This window comes from Orycteropus afer, unplaced genomic scaffold (assembly GCF_000298275.1).
Source record: "Orycteropus afer afer isolate SDZICR_OR568_19922 unplaced genomic scaffold, OryAfe1.0 scaffold00001, whole genome shotgun sequence".
Lineage (NCBI taxonomy): Eukaryota > Metazoa > Chordata > Mammalia > Tubulidentata > Orycteropodidae > Orycteropus > Orycteropus afer.
The window spans coordinates 2,517,512-2,537,967 of record NW_006921588.1 but is presented as its reverse complement, the minus strand read 5'-3'; the positions used below and the strand labels follow the sequence as shown (position 1 = coordinate 2,537,967).

At 36.3% G+C, this 20,456-nt stretch overlaps 1 protein-coding gene across 1 annotated transcript in view; it reads right to left on the bottom strand.

The window, feature by feature from the left end:
• Positions 1-20,456, bottom strand: part of TMEFF2 (transmembrane protein with EGF like and two follistatin like domains 2) — a 348,665-nt gene that overhangs the window by 160,036 nt on the left and 168,173 nt on the right. The window contains exon 5 of the mRNA XM_007948792.2: positions 8,140-8,236. Coding sequence (XP_007946983.1) covers positions 8,140-8,236 — 97 coding nt within the window. The remainder of the gene's footprint in view (positions 1-8,139; positions 8,237-20,456) is intronic.

The following is a 20,456-nucleotide window of genomic DNA, read 5'->3' as shown; positions in this document are numbered from 1 at the left end:
TTGACTGCCAACCAGAAGGCTGGTGGTTCAAACCCACCAGCCACTCCTCGGAAGGAAGGTTGGGCAATCCTACTTCCGTAGTGATACTGCCTCGGAAATCCAAGGAGGGGTCGCTATGAGTCGGGGCCAACTCGATGGCACATAACAACAACAACAACAAATGCCTAGGATATCAATCTTTATGCATTCCATTTCATTTCTGACAACTTCCAATTTTCCTAGATTCATATTTCATACATTCCATGTTCCTATTATTAATGGATGTTTGGAGCTGTTTCTCCTCAATTTGAGTTGCGCCACATCAGTACATGGAGGTTGCGAAAGCTTTACTTTATCCATACCATTAAGGTTGGTTTTGCTCTGATGAGGCAGCTCTTTCCCAGTCCTATTTTGAGTGCCTTCCAACCCAAGGGGCTCATCTGTGTTGGATAATATTTCCAAGCTCTTTATAAAGTTGCCCAGTAATGTATCAGACAATGTTTCTCTGCTATTCATAAGGGTTTCCATTGCTGATATTTTGAGAAGTGGATGCTCTCTTTCTTCTTCCTGGTCTGTCTCAGTCGGTAAGCTGTGTTGAAGCCTGTGCACTCTGTGCACCCTGCTGTCATTTGAAACACTGGTGGCACAGCCTCAAGTTCATAGCAGCCTGCCAGTCCCACAGGATGACAAACTCACAGACAAGTTTGTCTCCCTTAGATGCTGGAAACCTCTCCATACTGCCCTTACCTAATTCCTACCTGGATCCTGCTCCTTTGTGGTCCCCAGCTGCTCCCTCCCTTTTCTGGCTCTGGAGGCTGGGGCCTGCCTGCCTCCCACCCCTTACCTGGATCCTGCTGCTTTTGTGGTTAAACTTCATAGGATTGATGTAAGGATTAAATGGCACTTTACATGTAAACAATTTGGACTGTACCTGATACACAATAAACATATTTTTATTTAATAATGTAGTGAAATAGAATATTTGGAAGTTCTATCATATTTTGACAACAGCAATGTGATATTACCTCTGATGCTAGAATGCTACATTGGGACACTGGGTCATCGAGTATGTATACCATGGATCTAAAAGACAGGAATTTCTGACTCAGAATGTGCTACAAGTCGAGGACCAGAAAACTCAAGTGAAAATTGAGACAAGTTGTGAATGAGCACCAAAAGGTAAGGCAATATCCTATTATCAGGTCAGTCTACAACAAGATTTTAGAAAGCAAGAGAAACAAATGATGAAAACCATTAAGTTATTAGTAAAAACACCTGTACTGAGTTTTGTCTCCTTTATTCTGCCTTCACTTTGTATTTCATTGTTTTTATATAAAAGGAACTTACATGATTTATACTGCATAATGCACTTCTATAAAGATTTACAGCCTTGGAAACCCAATGGGGGTTGTTATGAGATGGAACTAACTTGATGACAGTGTTTAATCTAAATAAAAATTTCAAAACATGTTAATGTTTAGAATACTTCATTTCTGTGTTTCTTTGTATTCTTGCATCTGTCGTATCCAATTAAGTTTCATTTACCACAATGTGATAGCTAGGAGAATTGAAGCATAGTTACTAAGAAAAATTCAAAAGGCTCTCTGGAACTTCTCGGAAAATTCAATTTCTTTGAGGTAGCATTATGGAGGACCTGAGGTAAGCATCTGTTAGAAAGATGCTGACATATTTTCAAATTTCAATTTATTTTTTAAGTTTTATTTGTCATAAATCATTGCCCCCTTCTTTGGAGGGTGGGTTAGATTTTCTTTTGGAATTGCCTAGCCCTCATGTATCAGACAGTGTTTCACTGCTCTTCACAAGGTTTTCAGTGGCCAATTCTTTAAGGAAGGGATAGCCCCTTCCTTCTTCCAAGTCTGTCTCAGTCTGGAAGCTCTGCTGAAGCTGTCTACTATTGGTGACCATGCTGGTATTAGTGATCCGGCCTCACAGAAACATGCAAGCCACCACAGTATGACAAACTGAGACACGTGGTGGATTTTAGTTGGATCCACTTTCAACACCTATGGAAACAGCAATCAAGAAATTATATGTCCATCATATTGCACCAGGGAAATCTGCTGCAAAAGACCTACTTAAAGTTTTGAAGAGCAAAGATGTCACTGTAGGGACTTAAGGTGCACCTAATTCAAGCCATGGTATTGTCAATAGCCTCATATGCATGTGAAAGCTGCACAATGAATAAAGAAGACCAAGGGAGAGTTGATGCTTTTGAATTGTGGTGTCATCAAAAATAATATGGACTGACTGAAGAATGAAAAAATCTGTCCTGGAAGTGCAACCAAGATGCTCCTTGGAAATGAGAATGGCCAGACTTCATCTCACCTACTTTGGTCATGTTGTCAGAAGGGACCATTCCCTGGAGAAGGATATCAGGCACGGTAAAGTGGAAGGTCAGTGAAAAAGGGGAAGACCCTCAAGAAGATGGATTGACACAGTGGCTGCAACAGGGCACTCAAGTATAGCAAGGATCGTGAGGATGGCACAGGATCATGCATTGTTTTCTTCTGTTGTGCACCCGGTCGCTATGAGTCAGGCTAACTCAACGGCACCTAACAATAATAAATTCCTCAAATGAAATGTTATTGTTATTAATATTTCCTTCTATGTAACACTTTAAGCTTTTGGCTTCAGTTTACAGATTTGACTATTTATTTGCAGCTACTGCAGAGGGAAGTGTGGGTCAAGAGATATTGTGTTGGTTGGCACAGGGCATTATTTAATACCCTGTACAAATCATTGCACATGTTATGTTACAAACACTAGTCCTATGTAATACAACAGCCATTCTAAATTTAAATGATTTCACTGTGTGAAATTAGAAAAAATATATTTGGTTTTCTTGATGAATACAGGTAGAGAAAAACACAAACAAAGGAAAGTCAATTTAAAAAAATTAAACTCAAACTTGTATATTGGGACATATATTTGTAACAGTGTCAGTATTTCCTCCCAGAAGTTACAGGGTTAGAACAAGGCATCTTTCTCCAAGCCAGCAATGTCTACCTTCCTCTTTTCCTAGAAGCATTTTCTGAGCAAATGGAAGCATCAAAAGGAAGAGAAAAATGTCTTCACTCTTCAGTTCCCACCCACCTATACAAATAGAAAGTGCTATGGCAGTTTTGGAGATAATAGCCATTGTCTTCACGGTGGATGATAAGAAGCAATTTGAGGCAGCAGTAACCCAACTGCAGGAAATTTGGATTGAAAAAGTGTTCTCAGAAAGCCATAAATAAATCCAACAAAAACAACCTGGGTTTCTATGCCCAGACCTACACTCCGTTGTTTTGTTTTTCCTGATCGTCTCCATGAGTAACTCATGCTAGAAGGCAGCTGTGAGTTTGGTTACCATATTTACAGTTCTGAGGCCATAGACTAAAGGGTATCAATAAAAAGGAGACACCCTAGGGAAGACTGAAAGAACTTTCAATTCACTTAAATTTTGCAACCAATCAGCAGCCTCTTAGTTGAATATTCCAATACAACCCTAACTGATCTTTTTACTTAGTAGGAAACAACTGGAAACTTTCCACTAGCAACACAGTCTTTCTGTTCAATTGTCTACCAGTAGTAGTTTTAAAAGAAATCACTTTCTGTATTTTTCTCAGAGGTGTCTTAATTTTCCCTATTAAACTCAAAACCTAAACATACTAAAGTCAGCAGGACGTAATGTCTAATTTACTTATATGTATGGTGAAATCTAGTACCAAGGATCATCCATGGCCATTGACCTGCTTAAAATATTCATGAGTCTCTGTGGTCCAAAATGCATTAAAGATGGGAGTGATGCCAGCAACACACAGTCTTCCTAGTGACAAGGAGCCTTCTCAGATCAAAGGAGCAAGATGTTAAAGACTTCAAACTAAATCGTCTTTATAAGAGACACTCACAAAAGGAATGCCAAATCCCACACCCTGTGTCAGTTATGGAACATCAGTGAAATAATGAAAAAAATAGATGCACATTCACTCTCTCTTCTGACTCATCTTACTGCAACCACTTTGTCTTTTCTTCTTTCTTACCGCTGCAGTCAAATACGAGGATGTTATACACTAAAACTGGAAAACATTACTATTAATGCTTCTAAAAACAAAATGAATGACTGAGAAATTAATAGCATTTAAGCCAGTATGATTTTGCTAATGGAATCTGAATGACATGTGGAGAATAGTACAAAAGCAAAGTTAAAATAGGATAAGGAGTTGTAAAGCATATGTATGAAGCAAATATGGATAATAATTTAAGCTGCTCCTTTATGTCATCTGTCACCCAGCTACATCTGCTCTTACATCTGTGCTCCCTTCCTTGATCTATTCTGACACCCTGGCAGTGCTAGCCATGAAATCAGTCACACACCCGTTTTTCACCGTGATCAGTCACAGCTATCTACTTGCTTTTCTTGTATGAAATCAAGAACCAACCTTAGGGTTCTGAACGACTTCTGACAGAATCAGTAAAAAGTTCTAGGCTAATTACCTCTTAGGAATAGTTCCCAGTGCAAATAATTACTATTGACCTATTTTGGACTTAGTGATATAATTACTGCTTCTCAAAACCAACTCAAAATGTTTGTTCTAAATCCTTAAGTTGGTATTCCCAGTGCTACCAGAGAGGGCTTTATTACTTTATTGTAAATTATATTTGGAAAGACATACTTGAGAATCTCTTTGTTATATAAATATTAGTTTTTAGTTTCAACTCTTAAGTCTAGACATGAAGAGAAACAACCTTTACAGTTCTTTTCTCTTTCTTGTAACCCTTTCCCACAAACAGGCATACATACCCCTTTGCACAGGGATATGTATTATTTCTGAAGTCCATCTGAAATAAAGCCCTGCTCCGGATAGGAGAATAGATGCAACTGTGTTGTGGACCACTTCTCATTTGGTCACTTTTAGCTCTATTTTGAAAGCTTGATCCGCTCCTACTTTTAGGCCGATATCTATAACAGAAAAATATTTTATAGCAATGATATTTCTTATTGAGAAAACCTAACCATAGTCTGATTTTCCACCTCTTGATGTTCTTCATAGGAAGAAAAGAAGTTGAGGCAAAAAAATACCTCTAAATGATATCATAGAAAATAAGGGAGGGTGTAGAATAGCTTATAAGTCACTTACATAAAATAAAGTATTAAAATGTTATGTGACAAGTTTCATGACTTATTAATGCCATCTTGTAATTACTGTTTCTCTTCTCATTCCACTTGGCTTCTCCTTCTCTATTTTTTTCTTCTCCATGTGACCTGACTTTTAACTAAAAAACTCATCTAATCATGAAGCAGGATCAATTGACCTGTGTACAAGCTTTTAAATTCTAACAGAGCTACTTCTTCATCTTCATCTGAGCACCTTTGAGTAACCATATTAATTATAGTTTAGTAGCTATACTTTATGCTTGGGGTAAAATTTAAAATATTAATTTCTTAGGTCAAATTAAAGAAAAATCAAAAATTAATTTTTTACCTTCATTTCAATATTGCAAATACAATAATAACATTATGAGAGAGAACAAGCAAAACCAAATCTTGAGTTTGCTGCCTGTATCACACAGCATATGCTATTTTTTTTTTTTGTTTTCAAGAGGACCTGCTCATGGTTTCCTCTGAAATCAATAGTGTGTGAAAGCTCCCACGATTCAGTGAATGTTCTGTTGACTAGCCCTTGAGTCTGATCACTCCCCTATTGCTTATCCTACTTTATGGCCTCTTTGATTCCATGCCTATTTAATTTCATTTATTTGCTTTATTCTTATGTCCTTCAGCTGTTTTCAATCTGCCCTTCATGGCCATAACTACAATATGTTAACATACAAAGGTATTTATGTAAATAAAAATCAATACGCTTATCATTTCAGTACCATTCCTTATTGCTTGCATCGGACATTTTAAGTACATTTTATTGAATCGCTAACAACTTTTCATTCTTGCTTGGGAAGTATAATGATCTTCTTGGCTCCCTGCCCCTGGATCCCTCTAATCTTCACAGCTATGGCCACTTAGCCCCCATCTGGAAGTCCAGCATTATTCCACATTTTGGAACTTATCTTGTCTCTAGGCTGGGGGCGTACAAGAAATCTTAGCCAAAAGCTAAATGATTCAGCATCCAGTCAGCCTTGCTGCTGGTTTCATTCTGACCTTGTAATTTGTTGCCAAGATCCAGGCACTTATTCCAGCCCCTTGTAACCAAGGTCGGGCTTTGAACACCAGTTCCTGTAAGTGGGTATCTGTCTATTCTTTTCCTATTTAGTCTCTAATTTGTTTTCCTGATTGATACCCAATTCTTTCATGACTGAGGAGACTCCTGCTGAACTTGGGTTTCTATGGCTAGTGATGAATCTTTCTGATGCCATCAGCCTTGCCCATATCCTCTTGTATGACTACCTTCACTTTAGACTGCCCCTCAACCCCCGGCCTAGGCACCTGGAATGATACTCTGCTCGGCTGGATGAGTTCCCAGTGTCTGCTGCTAGCATGTCCCAAGTCATCAGCTGTAACCCTGCAGGTCTCTAGAACCACAGGATCTAAGCTGCCTGCAATCTGACCACTGCATTTTTCAGACAAGACAGGAAAGAAATATTATTTTAATTGCAACTTTAGTTGAATTGTTATACTAACACCCTCTAGATACTTTCATCTCATATTTTCATTTCTGCCCTACCATGTAAAAACTTTAATACTCAGTTTCCTCAAAAGGAAAAACAAAACAAAAACTCTATTGAGCACAGTTCTACTCTGACATTAATGGGGGCACCATGAGTCAGAATTGACTCCAAAGCAACTTTTCTTTCTTTCTTTTTTCCTAATGAAATGAGCATTGTGCTAGATGCTTAGCCTGGGCCCTCAACTTGCTGTTTCTCTGGGACTCTCAAAAAAGAAAGAAGAAGAAGGTAGCCTGGAGTGCTTTGAGGCTCATCTGAATCAGGTGGAGAACCATACCCAGTGCTGGGATCATGGACTCCAGCACCACCCACTTTTCCATTTTCTCACATTGAAAGCACTTGGCTTGGTTTTCCCAGCCTCTCTGCTTCCAGTCCCTCAGCATCATTCTCTTTCACTCCAGGCACAATGATGTTTATTCAATATAAGTTGGATCAAGTCCTCCCTAATTAACATTCTCCAAACCAGAACTAAGTCAACACTCCCCACAAAAATAAAATGAAAACTCTTGTTTCCTCATTATAAAGTGAAATATCACCTAATAATTTGAAGACTGTTGAGGAAAAAACAAAAAACAAAAAACAATGTGTATAAAGGGGCCAAGCACAAACTAAGCAATCCATAATTTGTGTCTATTATTACCTCTGTGGGAGAAAGATGTGGTAGTTTGCTTCTGGAAAAGATTTGCAGTCTTGGAAACCCTGTGGGGGCAGTTCTACCCTGTCTCACAGGGTTACTACGAGTCAGAATCAACTCACTAGCAAAGCATTTTTTAGATATTATTATTTGTTATATCTTTGTACTTGAAAAGTGCACTATATAACTGAAAGATGATCTGAAAGATGATTAAAGAGAAGAAAACCCAGGGGAATGAAAACTCTAGAAAAGAAAAGAAAAGAAAGAAAGATAGAAATTGAAGGGTCCATGTGCATTTTTAAAAGTAAAATAATTGACAGCACGATAATTAACAGCTTGAAATATCATGTTGAGCTATAGAAACAGTCACTAGCAAATATTGAAAACGTGAAATTGTGTAATGTTACCTTTCCTATCAGTGTGCTCTAACACACAATGTCTGTGACTACCCAGTTTGCACAGGTAGGGTAAATGGTTAATATGCTTGGCCACCAACTGAAAGGTGGGAGGTTGGAGTCCACTTACAGTTGACTCAGAAGAAAGGCCTGGCAACCTACTTCCCCAAAATCGGCCATTGAAAGCTCTGTGGAGCACAGTTCTACTCTGATACACATGGAGTTGCCTTGAGAAAGACTCTCCCCATTGCTTAACATTAAGTGTTTGGGTGAGTCTTGATGATATGTTGGTTTCCCTTATCAAGTGATGCTCTGGGGAGCTCCTGGCTGGCACACACCTTAATGCACCTCAAGTGACAGCAATGCCTTATTTTAGAGAATGATGGATGAAATAAAAATAAGGTAGTCATCATCATATTTTTGTTTAAAATATTAAAAGTAGCATGTTACCAGACATCCTCAGCATCTTCATCACATTCAGCACCAAACTGGCAAATATCACAGGTGGATGTCTCCTTTTGGCTGGTTTCTCCTGAGCCTTCATGGACTGTAGGACAGAGGAGAAGTAAATACAAGAGATTCAGGTAAGTCTGTAGAATACTGACAACATTGACACTATCCAATGTTCAAACTGCTACTTTTCCAGTGGACCTGTTTGCTATCGGCTCTTCAAAAGAACTTCTTACCTCTTTTCTCCTTTAAGTTTATGGTCAACTCTAACAATAATATGCCACCCACTGGTGTGTGTTTTATAAGAAAAATAAAACAATTAGACAACTGAATTAATCAAAATTGCTTGCCTAATAAATAGACCATATGAAAGTTAATTAATTAAAATAGATTTAGATGGTTACATGTCTAAAGGAGCTCTGGTAGCATAGTGGCTAAGGCACTTGACTGCTAACCAGAAGGCTGGAGGTTCAAACCCACCAGCCACTCCTCGGAAGGAAGGTTGGGCATTCCTACTTCCGTAGTGATACTGCATCGGAAACCCTGAGTCGGGGCCGACTCAATGGCAAACAACAACAACAACAACAAAATGTCTAAAGGAAATATATAACATATACTTTATAAAAAATACTTGGCATTTTCTCACTCCTTGATGATACATTTTCTTATTCAAATAAAGTTTTCACATATCATTTAAAAATATATATGGGAAGTCCTGAATTATGAGATATGTCTTCTTCTATTTTCTTCAAAGTGTTCCGTAGTTACAAGAAAATATGCTAATTATTAGTTTTTAGAAAACAACTTTTAGGTGTTTTGTACTGTAATTTCTTGAATTTCACTGCCACATAACTAGAATGCACATAAATATTTCACTGAGCCAATCACAGAGTTTCTGGTGAGAGGGTTATGAATATATATTTTATTATAAAATGTACCTATTCAGTCACTGTGATGATTACTGATGATAATTCTTTTATTTTCTAAGTTACAGGTACAAAAATTAGGCACTGTATAACCTGAGTATAAAACTAACCTTTCAAAATCAGGACTTACTAGTATAAATCCAGAAAAAAATGTCTAATATTTTGTGTGTGAGGAATAAAATATGAGCAAGACTTTTGAGGTGATGGATCACTAGTTACCTAATTAAAACATGCAATTGAAGGCAAAAATAGTTTTACTTGACAATGAAAAACTGCAGCAACCTAACTACTGCAGAAATAATCTTATTCCATGGATGGACTGTAAGTATACTTAAAAACAGATGTTTCAATCAAGAGGCCTTTAAAAGTACAGTTTTGCAAAAGGTTAATTATTTTCAATAGAAAAGAGAATAAACAATTAAGTCCATCACTGGCTCAAGTTTTTATGAACCCCATTAAGATTACACTTTAAAAAAGACACAATTTATTAGTACTCTGAACTTAATCAAATCCAACTTAATCATTTTGTTTTTATATGATATTTTCTTATCATCTCTTCTGTGACTATTAACAAGAGTTTTTAGTATTTTATTAAAGCACATTCCATGATTTCCTTTTATTTGTCTCTGTGGAAATGAGTGATACTATTTTTTTATAAAACAACAAAAAGACATCTCATCCCGAGCTCTCTGTTTTATAATTCTTCCAGGAAAGGTAGATAGATTTATTTTTTTGTAAAGCTACCTCTTTTTTTTTTTTGTCCTGTACTTGATAATATGCACTTTCATAAAAAATATGAATTATACATATCAACCTCAATTACAAATGTATTGATGGTATAGTTTTAAATTTGGAAGTCTAAAAAAATAGGCGCTCCTCCCTGAAAAGAAGGTATTTTAGACTCTGATAACATAGACAGCACTTATGTCATAATCTATTACTTTAATACACTCCAGACCATTACAGTGGACCAAGGGGATAAGAGGGAAACCAGGCCCTCACCTCAGGGGAGACTGAACAGCTGAGGTCGGTCTCTTTATTACTATCTTATTATTAATGCAACACAGAAGCTGCTAATGGGAGAGAGCTTTTTAGTGTTAGCAAGATTAGCAACTTCCAGGCTAAAACTTCTCATCACTCAGGAAACATACTAACACAATGGGCAGGTCCTTAATGAACCGTGATAGCCACTTAGGGGTAGCTCATTTTCTTCTGCACTACAGATTCTTGGTTAGGGATCTACTGGAAGTAATCCAGGGATGAGATGTGCTCACTCAGCAGAACTATAATAATATTCCTACTGGAAGTCACATTATATTCCTATAAAAGGACAGTTATTGGTAGACTCTAGATGTTTTGAAATTCTCCAGTAAGGAGAAATAAATTCAGAAGAGGCAGCAGTAATACTCCATCAATATATTCATCAATGGGAACAGCAATAAAATGCCTTTGTATGAATTCACCTGCAAAGAAAAATAACGTATTTTCTCATCACTGAAGCACCAGTCAGTGCCTTTGTGAAAACATGAAGAAAAACAGATAAACAAATGATCAGTGCACAGCTTTTATGTAACTCTTTAGACTAGACAATGGGGAAATGGGGAAAAAAATCCAACCCATTTTCATCAAGTGGATTCTGACTCCTGGAGACTGCATGTCTGGCAAAGCACAAATCTTTCCGTTAGCAGCTGAGTGTTTAACTGTTTGCACCACCTAAGTTGGGTTTTGAAGTTTAGAAGCTCTGATACATTTTGCTTGTTCATTTATTTATTTTTTTAACATAAATGTTCTGGGATATCCTTGGAAATACTGAATTAGTAGGTTTAGTTGGGAAGTTAGATATATATATTCTTAAAAAAAAAAAAAAGAAAGAAAAACAAATAAACTATCCCTGAGTCAGAACCTCTGTCTTAAATACTTCTAAGAAGACTTCTTCCTCTGTCTCAAGTATTGTCTTGCTATATTACCTTGCATAAATCTGGAAAGTGCACAAAAATAATCTGGAGATTAGTTAAAATCAGATTTTGATTCAGTAGGTGCACTATGTGGCCCAAGGTTCTGCATTTACAAGTCCCCAGATGCTACTAGTTCACAGACCACATTTTGAGTAACAAGGATAGCACCATGCTTTTTAAGCCATAATTCAGAACCTATTAGTGAGTAGTGAAATCTAGTTACTGAATCATAACCAGCATTTTTGCAAACAGAATATACTACAATAGAAAACCTGAGAGCGAATCTTAGTAAGTCTAGCTTTTATTTTATACCATTGTTTGAAGGAGCCCTGGTGGCACAGTAGTTAGGCACTTGGCTGCTAATGGAAAAGTTGGGAGTTTATGCCCACTCTGGGGGAGAAGAGTCCTGGCAATCTGATCCCATAAAGATTGAAAAACAAAACAAAAAAAAAAACTTACTTCCATCTAGTCAATCCTGACTCATAGCGACCCCTCCTTGGGTTTCCGAGGCAGTATCTCTATAGAAATATATTGTCCAGTCTTCCTTCTGAGAAGTGGCTTGTGGGTTTGAACCACCAGCCTTCTGGTTAGCAGGCAAATGTCTTAGGCACTATACCACCAGAGCTCCCGTAAGATTATAGCCTAGGAAATCCTATGAGTTCTATTCCATCACAGAAAGTCACTATGGGTCAGAATTGACTAGCCAGCACACAAAAACAATAGCAACGACAACATTGTTTTAAATATATGTGTGTATGTGTGTGTAGTGTCGTTGTTGCTTCATGTCATTGAGTTGATTTCAAACTCATAGAACTTCATGAATAATATTTCTCCATAGGGTTTTTTGGCTAGAATCTTTGTGAGCTCAGGTCTCCAGGTCTTTCTCCAGAAGAGTGGTCGTGTGGGTTTGAACCATCAGTCTTCAGTTTAGCAGTGGATTGCTTAACCATTGCATAACCAGGGTGTTCTAGCATGCAGGCACATTCTGTTTGTGTATGCTGGGTTACAATATTATATAAATTGCTTTTTTTCTTAAAGGTCATAGTCACAAAAGTTTGAAAGCCACCGATTTAGCTCAGGTTAAATGCTCAGTAAAGGTGTGTTGAATTGGACTGGCTCTTCTTTTTCTTTTTTGTACATTATCAGAAAAAAGAATGATCAACACTTCATTGTTTTCATACATACATTGATTTTTAAAACAATAATTATATAGAAATAGTTTACTTTATCCTAAAGTGTTATAGTAGCTTTGTATTTTCATTTTAAGCCTTTTATTAGGTTTCAGCAAGTGCCTGAGGGAAATTAGAAGACATAACTGGAGCTACTGAAAGCACATTACATCTAATACTATGCCCCACTGTTAAAACTGACTTAAACTTTTAGGGAGACTCAGATTTAGGGGATTATGAGAGATAATCAAATTACCTCTGCTCAAATCTCTATGCCCTGGTGGCTTCTTCTGGTTCCTTCATCACCACCTCATCACTCAGGACAGGTCTTCTCACTGAGTCTCCTGAACATTGGTATATTCCTTTGGAGCCCAGTTCTCTTCCTAATCCACTAGAATGCATTCCTGTGCCTCTGAAAATTTTCTTAACCCATGTTACACTATTTCTGAAAACATGGTGGAATACAATGTTCAAAAAAACTTTTTCAATTCCATTCATTTTGTTAAAACTGAGGTATAATTTATATTTAATTAAATGCTCAGGTTTTAAAGGTACCTTTCAATCAACTTTGAGAATTGCATATAAAGACAAAGAACAATTCCATCGCCCCAGAAAGTTCCCTAGTGCCTCTTCTCAGTCATTCCCCTCACCTCTGATTACATATTTGTGAAACTACTGGTCTGATATCTGTGACCACAGGTTGATTTTCATCTGTTCTAGAATAATATGAAAATAGAAAAGTGAGACTCTGTTCTCAGAGTTGGCTTTTATGGTCCTAAGATTTTCAGTTACAAATTCAATTTGTTTTAACACTTTCAAGACTATTCAAATTTTTTATTTTATTGATTTCTGCTCATTTCTATTTCCTCATTCATGCTATGTATCTGGGGTTTATTTTGTTCTCTTTCTAGTTTCTCGAAATGAAAGCAGAAGGGTTTAATTTTATACCTTCCTTATTTTCTAATATGGGTATTTAAATCTATAAATTTATTTCTAAAGACTGCTTTAGCTTCATCCCACAAATATTGATATGTGTTGTGTTCATATTTTTTATTGAAAATATATTGTAATTTCCTTAGGGATTTCTTCACTGATCCATGGATTATCAACTAGTGTGTTTTTTAGCTACCAAACATTTGGGAATTTTCTGAAGTGACTGATTTTTATTTATCTTAAATTTAATGAACACTCTTTGTTTAATTTAAATCCTTTGATACTTATTGATCTTATGGCCCAAAATATGGTCTATCTTCTTGAATTTTCATGTGTATCTAAGAAGGTATAACCTGCTTTTGTCGGGACTAACTTTTTTTTAATTAATGTTAATTACCTTTATAAAAGGTTAGTGTTGTTTAAGTCATCTGCATTTGTACTGACTTTTTATTTATTTGTTCAATCTATTACTGAGAAAAGAATATTAAAACCTCTACCTGTGACAATGAATTTGTTTTGTACTCACTCTGTTTTTCAATGTTGTCTCAAGTATTTAAAATAGTTGGGAGCTTTGATATTGGGTGTATGGCAATTTAGTAGCTTTATATTTTCTCGAGTACATGACCCTTTTATCATTAGGAAATGCCCCTTTTTAAAAACTTGATATTCATCTTGGAGTCTACTTTGTTCTAACAGTCATGTAGACATGGCAGCTTTCTTTTGCTATAGTGTCCATTCTTTTTCTTTCAACCTGTTTATTTCTTATGTTTAAAGCATGTTTCTTGTAAACAACATAAAGTTGAGTCTTTTTTATCCAGTCTAAATACATCTGCATTTAATCAGGGAATTCAGTCCATTTACTTCTAATGTAATTATTGATATAGTGGTTTTTAAGTCTAGGAACTTGGTGTTTGATTTATATTTGATCAATCATTTTCTTCTTGTGCTTTTCTTTTCCTTTCTTTTTTTTTTTTTAAAGGTGAACCAAATATTCTACGGTATTCATTTAATCTTATCTCTTCTAATGATTTATTTGGTTATACCTCTCTGTGTTATTATGGTATTTATGTTAAAGGCTACAATGAAACTTTAAATTATTCTAATCTGTTACTTCATGAACAACTTAAGAACTTCATGACAAAATATTTCAAATTACTACATCCCACTCTTTATATACTTGTTGCCATATTCTTCTGCTTGTGCTATGAAACTACTGTTCTTTTAGAAAAGTGTTTTTACTATAAACAGCCATCCTATTCTTGTGTTAATTTCAAAGACAAAACACCTGAAATTTCAGTACTCATGAAAGAACTCTGCCAGTCCTTGTTAAATGATGACTCGGCTTCTGACCTGTGTTTTCCCTGACTTTTCAAGATTTACACATAGCCCCACATTTTCCAAGGAAAACACTATTGGGATATGATACAGGTAGATTGTATTTTTCATTATTATTTTGTCCTACCTTTCCCACAAAGAGCTCTGGTGATGTGGGTAAGGCATTTGGCTGCTAACCAGATGGTCTGTAGTTCAAACCCACCAGCTGCTCTATGGAAGGAAGATGGGGCAATCTACCTCTGTAATGATTTTCCACCTCAGAAACCCAATGAGGTCATCATGAGTCAGAAAAGACTTAATGGCAGTGAGTTTGGTTTTAGTTTTCTGATAAAAGGATTATATGCTGCTCTCCCCATTGCCCTATGACTTACAGTTCCATAATGTTATTCTTGGCCTTATGGCTTGCTTTTGCCATTGAAATGTGAGTGGAAGTCAGAGAGTTCTGAATATTACGTATATAAAAGTCATCATGCGGATTTTTTTTTCCTTCTCTCTGTGTAGAAAAGACATGTTCCAGAATAGAGTTATTCTTTCAACCAGTCCCAGAAAAAGAAAATACATAGGTAGAGCCACAATTTACTGCAGCCATTGGAGCAAGAAATATGCCATTGATGCTGTAAGCCTCTGAGATGCTGAGGTCATTTGTAACTGTACCTTCACCTAGTGAAAGTTGACTAATAAAACATGGATTAATGTTATTAATAAATGCTGAAGGAATGCATATTTTCACATTATTTGCCATGCTTCAGATATTGGTTACATGACTTATTTATATAACCCTAAATCTCCTTTTACTTTTGTCCAAATCTTCCTTCAAACATTTCATTTTTCTTCTTACATTAGTTTATATCAACAAATAGAATAAGATTTCCAAACTTAAAATTTGACCCATGGATGCCAACTCTACACTTATTTAAATTATAACAGAGGTGTGAGGGGGAAAAATTACAAAATTATAATTTTATAATTATAAAATTATAAAATTTGTATATGTGTAAAATATACAATTTTTATGCTAATTCTAACCTGATTTTTCCCAAAATGTGGAATGCATTTTCTATTTTTACTTTAGAGTCAAAATCCACCGAGTAGTAGGTATTTTGTCTTAAATAGGCATAAAGAGAAATTAATTCTTAAACTTGTCTGCCACTATAGTGGCTTGCATGTTGCTGTGAGGCTGGAGACTCTGCCACTGGTGTTTTAAACACCGGCGGAGTCACACACATTGAACAGGTTTCAGTGGAGCTTCCAGACAAAGACATATTAGGAAGGAGGATGGGGCCATCCACTTCTGAAAGAATTGGCCATTAACAACCTATGAATAACAGTGAAACACTGTCTGATACATAAATTCTATTTATTGTTGTTGTTAGATGCCGTGGAGTCTGCTCCCACTAATAATGACCCCATGTACAACAGAACGAAATGCTGCCTGGCCATGCACTATACTCACAATCCTTGCTATACTTGAGCCCACTGTTGCAGCCACTGTGTCAATCCATCTTATTGAGGGTCTTCCCCTTATTCGCTGACCCTACACTTTACCAAGCATGATATCCTTCTCCAGGGATTGGTCCCTTCTGACAACATGACCAAAGTAGGTGAGACAAAGTCTTGCCATTCTAGATTCCAAGGAGAATTTCAGCTGCACTTCTTCAAGGACAGATTTGTTCATTCTTCTGGCAGTCCATGGTATTTTCAGTATTCTTCTCCAACATCACAATTCAAAAGCATCAATTCTTCTTTGGTCTTCCTTATTCATTGTCCAGCTTTCACATGCAATCTGAGGTAATTGAAAATACCATGGCTTGTGCTGGGTACATTTTAGTCCTCAAAGTGACATTAATTATTTCAATTTATGTACATATATACACAAGAATAGGATGGCTGTTTATAGTAAAAACACTTTTCTAAAAGAACAGTAGTTTCATAGCATAAACAGAAGAATATGGCAACAAGTATGTGAAGTATCACTTCACAGTCCCACTAGCAGTTATGAGAGTCCCAATCTCTCCACATGCCCACCAGCATTTGTTATTTTTCTGTCTCATTGAACCTTGCCATCAGTCCTGGGGTGAGATGATATTTAATATATCTGATGTTCCTAAAATCACTTTATTTGACAACTTCAATCTTTGACAATCTTTAATTGAAATATTGAAGTAGTCCAAGACTTCATATTACTTGGTTCTACAATTAACAGCAATGGAAGCAGCAGTAAAGACATCAGACATCGTATTGCATTGCAAAAATCTGCAAAACACCTCTTTCTAGTGCTGAAGAGCAAAGATATCTCCTTGAAGACTAAGGCGCACCTAACCCCAGCCATGGTATTTTCAATCGCTTCATATGCATGTGAGAGCTGGACAATGAATAAGGAAGACCAAAGAAGAGTTACTGCTTTTGAATTGTGGTATTGACAAAAAATACTGAAAGTACCATGGACTGTTGAAAGAACTCACAGATCTGTCCTGGAAGAAGTGCAGCCGGAATGCACCTTGGAAGCGAGAATGGCCAGACTTTGTCTCACCTGTTTTGGTCATGTTATCAGAAGGGACCATTCTCTGGAGAAGGATATCATGCTTGGTAAAGTGGAGGGTTAATGAAAAGGGGAAGGCCCTAAATGAGATGGATTGACAAAGTGGCTGCAACGATGGGCTCAGATAAAACAATCATGAAGCTGGCACAGGACTGGGCAGAGTTTCATTCTCTTGTACATAAGGTGTCTATGAGTCAGAGATGACTTGACAGTACCTAACAACAACAACCACCTAAAATCACTTTATTTATCAAATTGTAAAGAACATTTTTTAAAATAAATTGCATAAATTATTGTCTCTTTGTCACCATAAGCTTAAGAGTGAGTTTACCTTCCAATGAAGGACAAATTTCTCTTAAAAAATGGAAGGATTTTTTTTGATGGACTAGAAGTAGCCATTTTGGGTTGAGAGGAAGAAAGGCACTGGGGTGAGGAAGCAGACACATAAATCAGGATTGAGTATTATCTCCAGGAAAGAACTTTAGTATTATTAGCACATGGAAGTGATTGGGAGCAAATCGATCAGAAACTTCTTTTTTTTTTTTTTTAATTTATATATCTATATCTATAGCTATATCTCATATTTCATTTTGTATTTAGTGAAAGTTTACACAGCAAATTTGACAATTTCTACACAAATTGTTCAGTGACAACAGTAACATTTTTTCACAAGAAAAATGGAAAAATTTTTTAGTTAAAATTCCATTTCTTTCTTTAATTTTTACAAGTTGTCTATTTTCCTTCTTGTATGCCAGTTTTACCCTTTCTATGCCTCTCCCACATGCAAATTAAGTCAGATTTAAATGATGGAAGTTGTGGACATTCCCTAGAGGCCCAGACAGTTTTAAGCTATTGTTTGTGAGTTGTACTTATGTTCTCTTTTATATTCATAATTTTCCCTGGAATCTCAGTATGATTTCAGAAAAAAATAGGAGCAAGAAAACACTTTCCTCTTTGTTGGATCATGATTATACTGCTATGTCATATTATTGAAAGGCTGAAATAATCAAAGTGGCATTTTGGTCTGATATTTTCAAAACTAACATAAATTACTATTGCATATGTGACAGTGTCATAATGCAGTCCCATGCTCAGATTTTAGAGAGGAAATCCATTCTCTTTGCTTCATTTTAATTAAAAGATGTACAATTCCAGTCATCATTTTCAATTTTTAATTGATTTAAATACCAACAACTAAACGAAGGCTGAAATTACATTTATACATAATGGTTTAAAATTCTAAAAACTACTGGAAAAGCCTAAGAACCAAGTTCATGACTGAGCAAATGTAATTTCATATTAAACACTTCAAAAAAGAGATCATTATAGAAAATTTAATTTTTTATAATTAAGCTAGTTTGCTAGAGCTTGACAAAGCTTCTTTAGAAATCACATATAATTTATCTTCTGCACAACAACTAAAAATAATTTAGAAGATGAATACCAAGCTACTATGTTGAGGCACAATTCTATTGTCATCATTTAAGCCTGATTTCACTCAGTTCTGATTTAGAATTGAACATACTCAATAAATAAAAAAAAAAAAGAGAGAGAGAGAGAGAGGGAAGGAGGAAGTTAAGAGTTTTAAAAAACATATTTACTTTGATGTCAGGCATAGGAGAATTCATCTAGAACAAGTTATCATGGCAGACTTAATGGAACTTAATATCATATCAATTATATGACAATTATAACCAAAATAGTTTTAATATCCCCAGTATAATTTGAAACATTTTCTTTTTTTAAAATGCATTTTATTGACATATAATTTATGTACAGTGAAATACACAAAACTAAAGTGACATGGGTGAATGCTTTTTTTTTTTTTTTGCAGCCCTCCCAGCCCTGGCAACCAACAAAGAAAGCCTCCCTCCACATACAAACATCTCCTTGACCCTCCACAACAACGAACCAACATCATATTTGTCCTGTGACTGACCCATTTCACTCAGCATAATGTCCTCCAAATTCATCCATATTACATGCGGTTTTGCAAACTCTACATCACTCCCCAGTGCTGCACAGCATTCCATCATGCACATGCACCACCGTCTGGCCATCCACTCCGTGATGGGCAAGTAGGTTGCCTCCATCCCCTTGCCACTGTAAATAGTGCTGCAATGAACATGAGTGTGCATATATCTGTTCCTCTCCTCACTCTCACCTCTCTAGGATATATACCCAGTAATGGGATTGCTGGGTTAAATGGTATCTCCAATTCCAGCTTTCTAAGGAATCACTGCACTGCTTTCCACAGTGGTTGTATCACTTCACAGTCCCACTAGCAGTTATGAGAGTCCCAATCTCTCCACATGCCCACCAGCATTTGTTATTTTCAGTCTCATTGAACCTTGCCGTCAGTCCTGGAGTGAGATGATATCTCATTGTTGTTTTGATTCGCATCTCTCTGATGGCCAATGATTGTGAGCATCTCTTCATGTATTAACTGGCCACCTGAATATACTCCTTGGTGAAGTGTCTATTCATGTCTTCTGCTCATTTTTGAATTGGATTGTTAATTCCTTTGCTGTTGAGGCATTGTAGTTTTAAATCTTAGAGATAAGTCCCTTGCCAGGTATGTAATTATTGGCAAACATGAATTTGTTGCTGTCATTTTTGTTATGAGCTTTTTCGTGGTGTTGATTTCTTTGTTCCATATAATTTTCTATGTTGAGCTCATTTTGTTTATGAATCATGTTATCACTTACTTTGTTGCTATTGCTTTAGTATTTGCTAAATATTTGTGCTTGTCCTCTTTTTAGTTTTGATATGAAGGTTTATCATTTTTCTTTGAGGTTACCCTGTAATACATAGTTTTCTTCCCAAGTTTAAACAGTCCATTTTATCTTGTAGCTGTCTTGACTCCCTTACCATCTAGAAGTTGTGTAATGACACATTTTTTTTTCCCTCTTTTTGGTTTGTAGTTGTACTCATTTGTCAATTGATGTCTCTGGTTCCATTTACAATCATGTAGGCTTATTTACTTTGGATATGTCCACAGCTGGGTTGGTTTCTGGGTTATGTTATCATGTGTTTTAATGGTCAGTTGTTTGCTGTTGTTGCTTCTCTCTCCAAAGGGCTTCCTTTAGCATTTCTTGTAAGATTGGTCTGATTTTAACAAATTTCCTTAATTTCAGCTTATCTGGAAATCTCCTAATTTCACCATCATATTTGAGGTCCAATTTTGCTGGGTACATATCTCTTGGTTGGAAATGTTCTCTTTCAGGGTTTTATATATACCATCCCATTGTTTTCTCTCCTGAAGGGTTTCTGCTGAGAAATCTGAGCTTAGTCATATTGGTTGTTCCTTGTAGGTAACTTTTCTTTTTTCCCATGCTACTTTCAGGATTATTTCTTTGTCTTTGATTTTGGTGAGTTTGATGATGATATGTCTTGGTGATTTTCTTTTGGGGTCTATCCTGTTTGGGGTTTGTTGGACTTCCTGAATGGATATATTCTC